The following is a 14,644-nucleotide window of genomic DNA, read 5'->3' on the forward strand; positions in this document are numbered from 1 at the left end:
AGGCTGGCTGCCAAGGGGGGTCTGGCCCAGGACATCAGAGGACTCATGGTCTGGCTCTGCTCTCGTGTGCTTTGTGACCCTGGGCAGACCTGTGCACCTCTCTGAGCCTCAGTCTACTTCCCTGGACTGAGGAGTGATAATGGACCAACCTCTCAGGGCTGTTGCACAGATGAAACAAAGCTTGGCACAGGGCTTGGCACAGAGATGCTCAATAAATGTAGGTTCTTTTGTTCATTCATTCATTCATTCTCTCCAAGGAGTCAAGGACACCTTCATAATCTCTACTTTGGGAGTGATTCCCGTGTGGTGAATCCCTGTTCTTCCAAAGGACCTTGGCCCCCATTTCTACACAGGTTCCCTCCGCTGCCCTGGAGTACAAACTGGCCCCCAGGGCAAAGCACTGCACGGTGGAAGTGCCACAGAGAGTGCGCCTTCTCTGAAGAAGCAGCGCCAGGTGGACCACCAGGTCCCTGGGCTCTGAACAGAACTCCCAGCCTCACCTCTGCACCCCAGTCCAGCGGGGGCCCACACCCCTCCATGGCTCCTGTCTGGGGCTCTTTGAACTGGCTGGCTAAGGGAGGCCTTGACTCAGTGGGGATGGAGGAGTGACCACAGACATCGCACTAGGTGCCTGCAGCTGGAGGCCCCTCCCTGGAAGGGTCCGCAGAGGTCATCTGCGCCAGCCCTCTGCCTCCGTGCAGACACCCGTGGAGCCAGGGAGCTGTGGGAGGACCAGGTCTGCAGAAGTTCCTCTCAGGGACTCATTCATTCATTCATTCATTCCCCGTGTGCTCTTGTGGGCTCACTGATGGCTCAAGGGTGCTGACAACGTGGCCGGTACCCCAGGGGGGACTTTCCACCCCCCTGCTTCTCCAGGCTCCTGCATCCGAGCGCCCTCGCAGCCAGGACCTCGTACCAACATAGTGGAAAATACAGGAGGGCCACTCCTAACTTCCTCAGCCCACCTCCTTGAGGCCTGGTCTGCCTTTCCCAGGCCCCTGGCCCTTTGCCCCCTGCCTCTCACCCACTGACCCTTTTGGGTTCCTGGTTGACTTAGTGCCTTGTCAGCAGGCTGATCAAAAGGAAGGAGGTGGGGAGGGCCGTGGCCTGGGAAGGGGCAGGACCCCTGTGTTCAGGTCTGGGTTCCGGCACTGCCTGCCATGAGGCCACCCTTTTCTAGGCCTCAGTCTTCCCAGCCCCAAAACAAGGGTATGTAGAACATTAGCATTTTCTCATCACAGGCAGATGACCTGGATTGGGAAGGTCTCTGGAGAAGGCTTTCAGTGTAAACCTATAAACTTCGTCGTTTAATGACAGATTTAATTGATTCCCTAGCTTCATGTGATCAGTGTCGTTGTCCTTAATAACAATGTAACTGCTTTTACTGGAAAAGAATTTCCCGCCTATGCATTTATGCGGTAGACAAGTCTTTCCCAACTGGGTCCTATGAAAAAAGGGCTTCAGTGGTTGGATAAGGTTGGCAAATGTTGCTTGCCATAGTTTTCCCCTTGGGGATCCCAGCATATATTAGTTAAAGCTCTGACAAGTCCTGTAGTCTTCTATTTAACTCAGTTTCCCAAACTTGTTTGGTGAAGCATTTCAGTTAGAATTAGGTTCAGCGACAAATGACCGAAATCACAAATGACAGTGGTTTAAGCAAAGTCTAAGTCTGGGAAGACAGTCCAGGGCTGGCATAGTGGCTCCAGAAGTCTTTAGTGACCCAGCCCTCGTCCATCCCTACAATTTGGCTCATGGACCTCATGGTCCATTATGACAACTAGAGCGCCCACTATCACACCTGCATTCCAGGCATCAGGTCAAAGGGTGGGACAAAGAACTTGGGGGTGACCCATTGGCTAGAACTTAGTGATATGGCTATGCCTAACTGCAAGAGAGACAGAATATCTTTTAGGAGATGCCGACATTTCTCTGTCCCACCAAAAACTTTTTTCTCCATTCCATCTAACTCCCTAAGAACACATTTTGAGAAGGATGCTGTGGGCCTTGGGGGCATTTTAACACTCCAAAATGAAGACTCTAGAATTTTTGTTGACCCAGAGTGACCTCTGGGATTAGGGGACATAGGGCAGGTAATTTCCGAAGTTCTTTCTGGCTAGAGAGTGTGGTTCTGGGCTGGCTGCAAGGACAGCCTTCCTTCCTCCCCAGTCAAACTTGGTTTTATCTTCTGTGTTTTGAGGATATTTAACCCTCTATTGCCCGTGTCCTGTGGACTAACCTCTTCTAACCCAGTGCTCTTGTCTGTCTCTCCCCTAACCATCCCCTCCCGCCTGTCCTTGTCCCCGCCGACCCCTGTCCCCAGGCGGGCCAGGCTGTGCTGGCCTTCCAGAGGTACCAGATTGGCGCAGACTCGGCCCTCTTCTCCCAGGACTACATGGACCCCAGCCAGGACTCCAGCATGCCTTACGCCCCCTACGTGGAGCCCAGCACCGGGCCAGACCCCGCCGGCATGGGTGGCACCTACCAGCAGCCGGCCAGCGCCTTTGAGCCCGAGCCCCAGGGCTACCAGTCACAGGGCTACTGAGCCACAGTGACCGCCTGCCCCCCGCCTGCCTATGACCTGCTCCAGCTGCCCCCTGCTCCCTCCCTTCACACCCGGCCCCCTTCTCCCTCCCAGGCTGCCCTGGCCGGTCCCTCCAGGTGGTTCCACTGAGGTCCAGGGCAGCTCGGGTGGGATGGGGCAGTGAGGTGTTGGGGGGGTATCCACATGTGTGTGCAGGTGTGTCCAGCAGGGCCCTGGGGTGTTTGCATTCATTCCTTGTGTCTTTGAGCGTTTGTTGAGCACCTACTGTATATCAGGCCTGTGCTTGGCATGAGTGCTGAAAGACAAATGGTCCCTGGAAATGGGGAAGAGGAGATGTGGAGGAGGCCCTACTGGTACCAGAAGTAGGAATGGAGAGAAAGCTAGCCCGGGAGGATGCTGGGAAGGTTTGGCTGCAGGGTGTGAGCACCCACAGGACACCGGGGGCTGTCACCTGCTAGGAGTGATACAACCGCCCTGCTAGGAGTGTTGGCCTGTCTCCATTTTATGGCTGAGGAAACTGAGGCCTGGAGAGGTCAAGGTCACTCGCCCAGGGTCACTCAGGCAGCCAGTGATAGAGATGGGGCCAAGCCCAGGCCCCCTGACTGCAGAGCACCTGCTGTCCCCTGGCCTCCCCACCATCCCCCCTCCCCGAGCCGGGGGCTCCACTGCTCAGTGCTACCGTCACTCTGGGAGGCCTTGGAGACCTCAGCCCATGAGACACCCTGATTCTGCTGCAAGCCAGGGGCCTGCTCTGCCCCGACTGTTCCCCCCAGTGGGACAGCCCTGCCTCCAGGCCCCTCTCCCCACATCCCGCCAGCCCCTCCCCTGGCCGCCTCCCAGGGCGGGAGAGCCGAGAGGGCGGGCCTGGCTCCCGTGTGCCGCTCCATGCTGCGCGTATCCCGCCAGGAGCTCCCGCACGCCTCTGTGGCCTCCCGACTGACCGCTGTCCCTGCCTCTAGGAGGGGCTCGCTATGTCCCCGCCAGGGGCCGAGTGAACAAGGAGGCCTGGATGGGGAGCACCTCGCCCAAGGTTACAGTGAGTGAGTGGCAGGACTGGGCTTGCTACCTGGTCTTCTTGGTCCCAGCTACCCAGCAGGTGCCCCATTCCCTGCCCTTGTGACCTCCCAGGAAACAGAACTGATCTGGGACACTGTGTCATCTTTCCTCATTCGGGGTCAGCCAGGGGCCCAGGGGCTGGGACAGCCAAGCCAAAGCCTTCCAGAAGGCCTGCCAAACGGCTGGTCTCCCTATGGGAAGACAGGGGCTCTAGACGCAGCAAGGCCAGGCTGCAAGCTGCTGCCGTGGGACAAACTGTCCTCAAGATGAACGGTGAGAGCCCCTGGGGCGGGGCGTGGAAGGCTCTGGGAGGACACAGGCTGTAGGGGAGAGGGTGGCAGGTGTCCTCAAAGGCACAGGGAGGGTTGTGGGGGACAGGGAGGGACTTTTACACAACGTGGGCTCTCCACTGAGCCCTAAGGGTTGGGGAGGCGTTGAAGAGGGGAGAGGTGTGGGGAGACCTGGGGCCCAGCGTCCACCAGTCAGTGCCTCGGGAAGCAGGGCACTGGGATTGCAGGTCAGCACGGTGCTGGGTGTTCCCACCACCAGCCCCCACGAGAACCCTAAGGGGCAGGTAATATTTGTTCACTTGCCTGTTGATTCAGCAGTTATGGGGCATCTGTGCTGGGAATACAGAGGGTGGGGTCCCTGCCCTCAAGGAACTGACAGTCGTCAGAGATGAGCATTAAACCGACAGCTGTACCCAGGGTCCATTACAGGGGTGAGGCGCTATGCGAGTGCGTGACGGGCTGCGGCTCCCCAGGGAGGGGCCCTGAGGATGGGCAGCAGTTAGCTTGGCAATGAGGGAAGGAGAGGGAATTTCCTAGGCAGAGAAGTAGCATCATTGTCTCCACTTAAGGGGAAACTGGCGCTCAGCACGTGAATTAGCAGTGGAGCATGGATCAGGTCTGGTCAAGTCCTCCCAAGGGGCAGCGGTGACAGGAGAGGACCCCAGACAGCCGAGTGACAGCTGCTTGTTGCTGACTTCAATTTTCCACATCTGGGGAAGGGGCTGTATCTATGGTTCTCTCCCCCTGGGTGGCCCAAGTGGGGACAGGATGGGGCTCTGGTATCTGCCAGGTTGAGCAGTGGAACTGGTACCAGACCAGAGGTTTGCGAAAAAGGTAAGGGTGGGAGTGGGTGTGTTTCTGGCAGAGAGAAGTTCTGTGCCCACATAGGATTCTACAAGAAGTCCTCTCCCTCACCCACTCCCCACCAAAAACTTCCCTTGCTGATGGGCACCAGGAGACCCCAGGATGCTGCCCATCTCTTCCCCTGGGCACCGACCAGCTGCTGGTGATGCTGGGCTAGAGGGCAGGGTACCATCTAAACTTTACCCGGTTGCTGGGTGTTTATTACAGACTCTACCTGCCACCCCAGAATGGGAAAATTTACAAGGCCCTGCCAGGAGTAGGGGCTGCTGAATCATCTCACTGAGCATTCCCCCCCTAGTCCTGGGGTGCTGCCCATACAGGGTCCCGTGGTCAGGCTGTGCTGCAATGGGGGTGAGGAACAGGAGCAGAGATTTGGAGGGTGGGATTTGATTGAGACCCAGGGCTCCTGACTCCCCTACTGAGTGGTTGGTGGGGAAGCCCTGCTCCTTCTGTTGGCTGAGGACAGCCCCCTGGGGGCCCCAAGCTTAGAGCCTGTGCTCACAGGCCAGCTGTATCCCCTTTTCCCTCCCTGCTGCCCCCCTCTGCCTCTCCCTTGCTTCCAAGCCCTTCCTTGGAGAAGGGCACCCCTGCAGTCCGGCCTTGCTGAGTTTGGGCTCCCTCCTCCCATCAAGCACAAGAGAGGGCCAAGGAAAACTGGGTTCCACACAAGTTTAGAGCTGCAAGGACACTTAGGGGTGGTAGAGTCTGGGCCAGGAAGACAGTGACTTGTCCAAAGTCAAGCACAGAGCTAGAGGCTCGGGATCCAGGTCTCCTGCCTCTGAGTTGACACTGATCCTGCTGCATCACAGGCATCTGCCTGGGTGTGGCTCCCGGTCCACCTGGGTGTGTAACAACTGAGGGACTAACTCCCAGGGTACTGGTATCTGCTCCCCACTCCACCCTTCCCTGGTGGTTCTTGATCTTCGAAGACTGTTGGGGGTCCCAGGCTTCCCCCATGTAACCAAGAGCCCCCGTGTTACCCCTCGGGAGCCCCCAACCTTGGCCCAAGACCCCTTTGATTCTCTAAGGATCACAAAGGGGGAGCACCCCTCCCAAGAGTTTGTGGGAGGATGGACTTGTCCATCTGTCTCCCAGCGCTGCCCCTTGATGTGACGCTCCCCATCCCCTGGTGCCCACAGCCCTTGTCTGGGTGCCCTGGCCCTTCCCGCAGCGTTACTGCCTGTGTATAGTATAAATATATATATTTTCTATATATAAGATGTATAATATAAGGCTCCACAAATATATCTCTGTGCGTGTGTGTGTGCAGTGAATGGCAGTCCCCATCCTGGGCCCCCACTCTGGACTCCCCCACCACCTGGTTAAGTCTCTCAAGAGTGAATCCAGTGGCCCCGTGGCACCCTCCTCTATGACATCCGTCCATTTGTGGTGAACCAAGTGAAGGTGGTGACTTCTGGTGACATAGTAATAAAGTGAAGACTCCAAACCCACCAGTGGATTGCAGAGTGTCACAGTGTTTTTTTGTTCTTGGTGAGTGTGGCTTGGCATTTGCCCATCCCCTCCGTCTCCCCTGACCTGGAACATGCTTTATTTGTTCATTAATGTTTAGTAAAAAGTAAAGTCATTACAGATGAAGCCAATGCCCCCCAGCTTTACATGTGTGCATGCACGCACAACCCATCGCCACTCCCTTTCCTGGTCCCTTCCCCAACCACCAGAGGCAGCCCAGATTAGCTTGGCCTCATTCCTTCCAGACCATTCCCATGCTCTTACATACACATGTTTGCAGGGCGCTGTTTTTAAAGTTAGTGGCCCTCAGCTGGCACAGTATTTATTCAGACTCTATAAAGTGCCAGACACTGTGCTGGGCCCTAGGAGTTCAACACTGAACCAGGTAGACACCCCTGCCCTTGCAGAGGTGGTCTTCCAGCAGGGGAGATGGACGTTAAACCAACATGCAAGCAAAAATCTCAACTGTGTGAAGTGCTGAGAGAGTGTCAGAAGATGCGGTTTAGACCTGGGCCCCTCTGAGCAGATGACCCTTAACTTGAGCTGTCTAGGATGAGCAGGGGTTCGCTGGCAAGAAGGTGGGCTGGTGAGCATTCTGGAGAGGAACTAAAACGCCATCCCATCTGGGGAAGAGCTTGAGAGTGGCGGACACAGGAGAGAATGCGGAGGGTACTCGAGTTGCACGGCGCAGGGTCTTGAGGCCTGCGTAGGGGTTTGGTTCAGAGCAAGTGTGTGGAACCCAGTGAAGAGCGAGTGACCGTTCCAGTGTGTTCTTTAAAAAGACCACTCCGGTGGTGAGATGGCAGTCGAGGTTGCTGCTCAGTGTTCATACAGGAAGGTCACCATGGCGATGAGAAGAGTGGAAGAAGTTTGACGGAGGAGCAGATCAGTAACTGATGGACTGAGTAAAGAGGGGTGAGGTAGGTGTGACAACCGCTCCCAAGTACTGGAAGTGCTGGAGGTCAGGCTGGCGGGGAGGAGCAGGTGAGCTCGGCTCTCAGTATGGACCCGTCAGTTACGGTGCTGGCCACGCCCACTCCCCTGCTCCCTGCAAACTCCACAGTAGTCCCGGCCTGGGAAATAACCCCTAGGCCTCTGATTGGACAGAGGTGAACACCTGATCCACGGGCGGCCCCTTCAGAGGCCGATGGGTCCCAGGGCCTTGGCGCCATGGCTGTTATAAAGCACCGCCCCCGCTATGACTAAGCCAATCAGATTGCTCCCCTCGGCGATGGAGCAGAGGGACTGGTCAATCAGGAGTGGGCGGAGACTCAGGAAGAGGCGCGAGTTCCAGGAGAAAGCGGAGAACCGCGGGTTTCAGCCTACCCAGGTTCTGTCCTGCTTTGCTTTAAGGAGGCCTGAGGGCCGCAACTGCTCGCAATCAGAAGAGCCCCACCACCCCTGGAAGGCCCGCCCTTGAGGCTGCTGTCCCCCCACCCCCAGCCCGGCGTGAGGAAGCGTACCCCTGGGACACAGTGGGGCCGGGCTCCAAGCCGCTAGCTTCTGCTTGACCCCGGGGCTCACCTGTAACAGCCTTTCCCCTCAGTTTTCAAGAAGATTAATGGAATTGTGATCACTTAGTAGTCACACCGTCCTCTATTTGCACTTTCTGTCCTCGTCATCATTATTCAGGTATTCCCTCCACTCTTTACAGTTACCAAAGCACTTGTCACATATTGCCAAAGGACTTCAAAAATTGACAGCGAAGGACTCAGATCTGCCATCTGGGATGGGGGTGGGGGAGCGATTCAGAAGAATGTGTCTCAGGTTGAGAAGAGTGCGCCGCAAAGGGGATGAATAGGACATCACAGTGAAGAGTGTCAGCCTTCCAAGATGACCAGCCCTCCACACTGTGATGTGGGTTTTAAAAAGTTATCACGTGATGGCCATTCATTGGACTGGAGGGAAGTCTGTAAAAGCCTGAAAGTGTTGTCACAGAGTCAGGACAATTTGGGGAAATGTGAAAACCCTTGAAAAAAATACTAGTTTTCAGAATCAGGGCTGCTATATAATTTGCAGAACCCAGTTCAAAATTAAACGCAGGGCCTCTTGTTCAAAAAGCAGTAAAAAAAAAAAAAAAATAGTGCAGTTAAAGCTACTAAAATATAAAGATTTTTCCTTTCAAAATATTTTATTACTTATAATGATAAGTAAGGGGTAATAGTGATACATGAGTAACACCATAAACCTAAAATTGCAAAATAAAATTTTTTTTGTTGTCATAATTTTATATAATACAATAAATAATAATACCTTGTTAATATGATATCTGATCATTAAACTATTCTGGCTTACTTTTTTGAAAATTCATTTATTAAGTCATCAAAACATACTTTCGTCAACTTCATTTCAGTTGACATAATTAAAAGCTATGACAGTCATTCTTGGCAAATGCAAGATCACAAATAATTTTTTATAATTTTTAATTTTGAGGATCTTTCTGCTGGTGCAGTTGTTACTGGAGTTGTTAAGAATATTTTATAGGCCGTCACATTAGAAGAAATTTCTGATAAACTACTTCAAAATATATCAAATATTAGTACATCTAGAGCTGATGATTCTTGTGGAACAATTTTTCTAAAAAGATTTAACTCTTCATACAAACCAATTTCATATGTCTGAATTTAATTTTATATGTAAAGTTATACAGTGACATTTTAATGTTTCCCCTAACATTTTCTGTAACTTGTGGAAGTTGTATAAGAAACTGAGAGACTTCATGATTTGTATATAATTTTTTTTTTTTTAATTTGGTTGAGCCGGGTCTCAGTTGAGGCAAGCGGGCTCCTTAGTTACAGCTCACGGGCTCCTTAGTTGTGGCATTAGAACTCTTAGTTGCAGCATGCATGGGGGATCTAGTTCCCTGACCAGGGTTCAAACTTGGGCCCCCTGCATTGGGAGCGTGGAGTCTTAACCACTGCACCACCAGGGAAGTCCCTGTATATAATTTTAATAACAACCTGTTTATACATTTGCTTGCTCTATCTTCGATTACAAGGAAAAATTAATTTTAAATTGCCTTCTTCATTAATAATGAAACTTCAGTGAAAATGGAATTCTTTTCTGAAGAATATGATCTTTAAATTTAATTTGTATTTCTAAGCCTGTGAATACTTGCTTTCCAATGCTGCAGCAGTTTTTAAAACCAGAGGTTCTAGCTCTAATGAATTCTGATGACTCCCTGATATGCTTTGTTGCAACATCCATGTGTATGCTTTAGTTTCGTGATAATTTACTGACATCTTACTGTGTGAGTGCTGGCAGTTCCTGTTCCAGACTTAGGCCGCAGAGCTTATATTTGTGTAGATGCCACAGAATGGGCTCTTCCATATGGGGTTCCTTCTCTCACCACGGCCTTGGTGGACTGCTACATTCTTCTACTGCTGCTGATCTGGGCTCAGATCCTGGCCCCTTGCAGCCCCACGGTGTCCCAGATTGCCCAGCCAAATGGGTGCAGGCAGGGTGGCCAGGCCAACTGCTCGGCACCCATGCTGCCCACTGCCTGCTGTTCTTGATGGCCAGAGCCTGCTTGCTGCCACCTGGTGTATCTTCTCCGCTCATACACATGCATCATCGGCCCATTGGACTTCTCTTACAAAACAAGTTCAAGGAGAAAATTATTAAGAATTTCAAGATGGCGCGTGCCGGCATTAAACCAAAAGCTGGGTCCATTCTGAGAGCAGGGCTCTGTGTGACTGCACAGGTCACATGCCCATGAGTTCAGCCCTGCCCAGAATACTGATTCTGGCCCCCTCTCCATTTCCCCTTTATTCTATTCTGAATCTTCTTTTCCTTCTCCTTTTACTCTCTTTGTCAAGTACATAGCTACACTTGACTGCGGGCCTGTAATATTGTGCTATAAAAAGAAATACATATTTGGTCTTCATCCAATCCCAGTTCCTGGCACAGAGCTCCTAAAATCCTTGGAATTTCCGAATGATATGGGTAAAAGAAATGTCTTTTATTATTCATAATAAGCCCCTTTCAATCACACCTGAGCAGATGTTAATGAGGTGACTTTTGGAAAGCCCCTAAGGATGGGGGATTAGTTCCAGGGGTACCAACCATGTGCTTAGAGGGTTGGAACTTTCAGCCCTACCCCCTGACTTCTGGAGGGATGGGAGGGGCTGCAGATTGAGTTCAATCACCAACGGCCAATGATTTAATCAATCATGCCTACGTCATGAAGCCGCCATAAAACTCCTAACCAAAGGGGTTCCAAGAGCTTCTAGGTTGGTGCTGGGAGGATGGCAGGCCTGAAGAGGGTATGGAAGCCCTGTACCCCCTTCCACATGCCTTGCCCTATTCATCTCTTCCATCTGACTGCTCCTGAGATGTATCCTTTTATAATAAATAGGTAAAAATAAGTAAAGCACTTTCTGGAGTTCTGTGAGCCATTCTGCCAAATTATTGAACCCAAGGAGGGGGTCATGGGAACCTCTGATTTATATCTGGCAGGTCAGAAATAGTTTCTGAAGTGAGGGCAGTCTGTGGAACTGATCCCCTAACTTGTGGGATGGGACCCTAACTCCAGGTGGATAGTGTCAGAACTGAATAGGGTTCGGTTAGGACACCCAGCTGGTGTCAGAGAATTGGTCAGTGTGGGAAAAACCCCACACCTTTGGTGTCACAAGTGTGAGTGGGAGTAGGTATAGAAGAAAACAGTGTTTACCTGCTGTATAGCCCAAGGAACTCTACGTCACTATGCTGTACAGTAGAAATGAACACAACATTGTAAAACAACTATACCCCGATTAAAAAAAAAAAAAAGGAAGAAAACTGTTTTTTTCTTTTAGGGCCAGTGCTATGCTAGGCACTTTGCATTATCTATTTCACTTCTTCAACGCCTATGGATAGAGGCACTAAGCTGATCCCATTCTACTGCGGAGGAGCTGGGTAGAGCCAGGGTCACACTGGGGCAGAGCCTGAAGCACCATAGTGCACCACCTTCAAAACCCATGCTCTGCTGCGCTCTAGAGCCCGCGAGCCACAACTACTGAGTCCGCATGCCTAGAGCCCGTGCTCCACAACAAGAGAAGCCACTGCAATGAGAAGCCCACGCACCGCAACGCAGAGTAGCTCCCACTCGCTGCAACTAGAGAAAGCCCGCACACAGCAACGAAGACCCAACACAGCCAAAAATAAATAAATAAATTTATAAAAACCAAAAAACCCATTCTCTGGGACTTCCCTAGTGGTCCAGTGGTTAAGACTCCGCACTTCTCCTGCAGGGGGCGCGGGTTTGATCCCTGGATGGGGAACTAAGATCCCGCATGTTGGGCGGTGCGGCCAAAAAAAAAATGCTCTTAGCGACTTTGCTGCTTTTTGTTGAAATATTTTTATATACTTTCAGTAGTTCACATATCCTTAAAGGCTGTTTTATGCAACAATTCCCCCGGCTCTGAATATTTCTGGATCAGCAAAGGCTTCAGCTTTGGTACCCATCCATCCTCTGGGCTTACCCATCTCTGCTGTCTTCCCAAGCCTGTCCCAATACATGTCCTAAAAATGCTACTTCAAACGTTTGAGAGAGCTCCGACAAAACCAAGAGCCTTTTCCTCAAGCTTTTTCCAAAGTCTGCAGGCTTTTCAAGTCACATCAATTGGGTGGTGGCATCGGTTGAGCCCTAGCATCAACATGGCAGACTCCCAGGCCCATCCTTGGCCCTTTTCTCAATCCATACTCGCTTCCTGGGTGAGCCCATCTGGTCTCTTGGCTTTAAATATCCACAGTATACTGACCACACCCAAGTGTACACCCCCAGCTCGGGTCACTTGTAGATCCAAGTGCCTTTACACGGAGATACCCCGTCGACATCTCCCAGTTAACATACTCAAAGCCCAACTCCTGATGTTCCTCCCTGAAACTGATGTTCCTCCCTGAAACCCAGACTCCCCAGCTCAGTGAACGCCATCTTCCACATGTTCAGGGCAAAATAATTGGAGCGGTCCTTGGTTCTCCTTTCTGTCATATTTCACATCTGATCATTGGCAAATGCTGTCAGCTCTTCCTAATTCTCCATTTCCACTGTGGCCTCTACTCCAAGCCCTTCTCATCGTTCTCCTGGACTACGGCAGGAGCTGCCCAAATGGCATCCCTGCTTCCATCCTGGCCCCCTCCAGTCTGTTCTCAAAGCCAGCAGCCAAGATATAACTATTCAATATTATCATAATCACTGCTCCCACTATACGGTGCTATAATGTGCCAGAAACTGTTCTAAGTGTTTTCTTTTCTTTTTTTTTTTTAAATTATTTATTTATTTATTTATTTATGGCTGTGTTGGGTCTTCGTTTCTGTGCGAGGGCTTTCTCTAGTTGTGGCAAGCGGGGGCCACTCTTCATCGCGGTGCGCAGGCCTCTCACCATCGCGGCCTCTCTTGTTGCGGAGCACAGGCTCCAGACGCACAGGCTCAGTAATTGTGGCTCACGGGCCCAGTTGCCCCGCGGCATGTGGGATCTTCCCAGACCAGGGCTCAAACCCATGTCCCCTGCATTGGCAGGCAGACTCTCAACCACTGCGCCACCAGGGAAGCCCTCTAAGTGTTTTCTTTATATTAACTTTAAATAATCCTCACAATATCCATACAGAGTGAGTACTATTATTATCCTCATTTTACAGATAATGAAACTGAGGCATAGAGAAATTAAATGACTTGTCTAAGAAGGGAGGGATAAATTTGGAACATGGGGTTAATACTACTAAATATAAAATAGATAAACAACAGGGACCTACTGTATAGCACAGTAGGGAACTATATTCAATATCTTGTAATAACCTATAATGGAAAAGAATCTGGAAAAGAATACATGCATACATGTATGTATATATACGTATATATATATACATAAAACTTATCCAAGGTCACCCAGCTAGAAAATGGTGGAATTGGGAATCTAAAGACCAAAGAATTCTTAATCACTAAGCTTTTAAAATACAGGTTAGGGCTTCCCTGGTGGCACAGTGGTTAAGAATCCGCCTGCCAATGCAGGGGACACGGGTTCGAGCCCTGGTCCGGGAAGATCCCACATGCCGTGGAGCAACTAAGCCTGTGCGCCACAACTACTGATCCTGCGCTCTAGAGCCCGTGAGCCACAACTATTGAGCCCGTGTGCCACAACTACTGAGCCTGTGCTCTAGAGCCCGTGCTCCGCAACAAGAGAAGCCACCACAATGAGAAGCCCACGCACTGCAACGAAGACACAATGCAGCCAAAAATAAATTAATTAATTAAAAAATAAAAATAAAAAAAGATAAAATACAGGTTAGCTCATGGTCCTCTTCTGCTCAAGACTCTCCAGAAAGTTTTCCTTTCCTTCTGAGCATAAAAGCCAGAGTCTTTACAATGACCTACATGGCCCCACAGGATCTGCCTCTGCCACTTCTCCCATTGCATGTTCTCCAGCCACACTGGCCTCCTCACTGTGTCTTGAACACACCTAGCACGTTCCTGCCTCAGGGCATTTGCGCTTGCAGTTTCCTCTGCCTGGAACGCTCTTCCCCACTCCAAGTCTCTGCCCACATGACACCTTCTCAATGGCATCTTCCCTAGTCATGCCTTTAAAAACAGCAGTCCCCACCCCCACTTTATTTTCCTCCATAGCACTTTTTACCATTTAACATGTTTGCCTGTTTATTTCTTTACTGTCTGGCTCTCCTCACTGAACGTACATCTCATGAGGGCAGAGATCTTGTCATTGCTCTATCCCAAATACAAAAGTACCTGGCATTACAAAAGAAAGAAAGAGTGGATATATGTATATATATATGTACAACTGATTCACTTTGCTGTACACCTGAAACTAACACAACATTGTAAATCAACTATACTCCAATAAAAATTAAAAAAAAAAAAAGGTACCTGGCATAGAGCAGTTAGGTGCTTAATTGAGAATTGTTGAGTTACTGAATTGATCTTCCCACCAAACCTCCACTTTTCTCTGTGTTCACCATCTCAGAAAAAGGTGCCATCAGTCTCCATTTCCTGCCGGGGTGTTATCCGAGATTTATCCCTCTCTGCAGAAATCCACCCCCGGATCTTATTGACTCAACTTCCTAAATATTTTTTAAACCGTCCACTTCCCACCATCCCTTCTGCCACTTCCTTGGTTCTGCCCTTCCACAACAGATGCCAGGAATGCATACAGTAATACACTGAGTTTGCAATTTTGAATTTTTCCGTGTCTTCTCCACCCCTGCCTCTCCCCATCCATCCCCAAGTCCTCCCAACCCCGGGCCCCAGCCTGCTCCTCCTGTCTCAGGAAACCCTCCACCATTGGCCGGTTGCCCGAGCCAGGCACCCGGGAGGAATCCTCAGCTCCCCTCTCTGCCAACCTAAGGCCATTCTTTCTATTTTACCTATTCGGATATTTTGGAAAACTGCCCATTTCCTTTCCTCCTCATGGCCACCATTCTAGTCCAGGCC

At 50.9% G+C, this 14,644-nt stretch overlaps 1 protein-coding gene across 2 annotated transcripts in view; it reads left to right on the forward strand.

Moving 5' to 3' along the window:
• The window catches only part of SYNGR1 (synaptogyrin 1), a 28,905-nt gene extending 22,701 nt beyond the window's left edge, over positions 1-6,204 (forward strand). Inside the window, exon 4 of one of the 2 annotated variants that reach the window (XM_059937004.1) lies at positions 2,321-6,204. In XM_059937004.1, coding sequence (XP_059792987.1) covers positions 2,321-2,542 — 222 coding nt within the window. In that variant the 3' untranslated portion in view covers positions 2,543-6,204. The other variant, XM_059937007.1, reaches the window with a different exon arrangement.
• Positions 6,205-14,644: the final 8,440 nt, after the last annotated feature.

The sequence above is a fragment of the Balaenoptera ricei genome, chromosome 10 (genome assembly GCF_028023285.1).
Source record: "Balaenoptera ricei isolate mBalRic1 chromosome 10, mBalRic1.hap2, whole genome shotgun sequence".
Taxonomy (NCBI): Eukaryota; Metazoa; Chordata; class Mammalia; order Artiodactyla; family Balaenopteridae; genus Balaenoptera; species Balaenoptera ricei.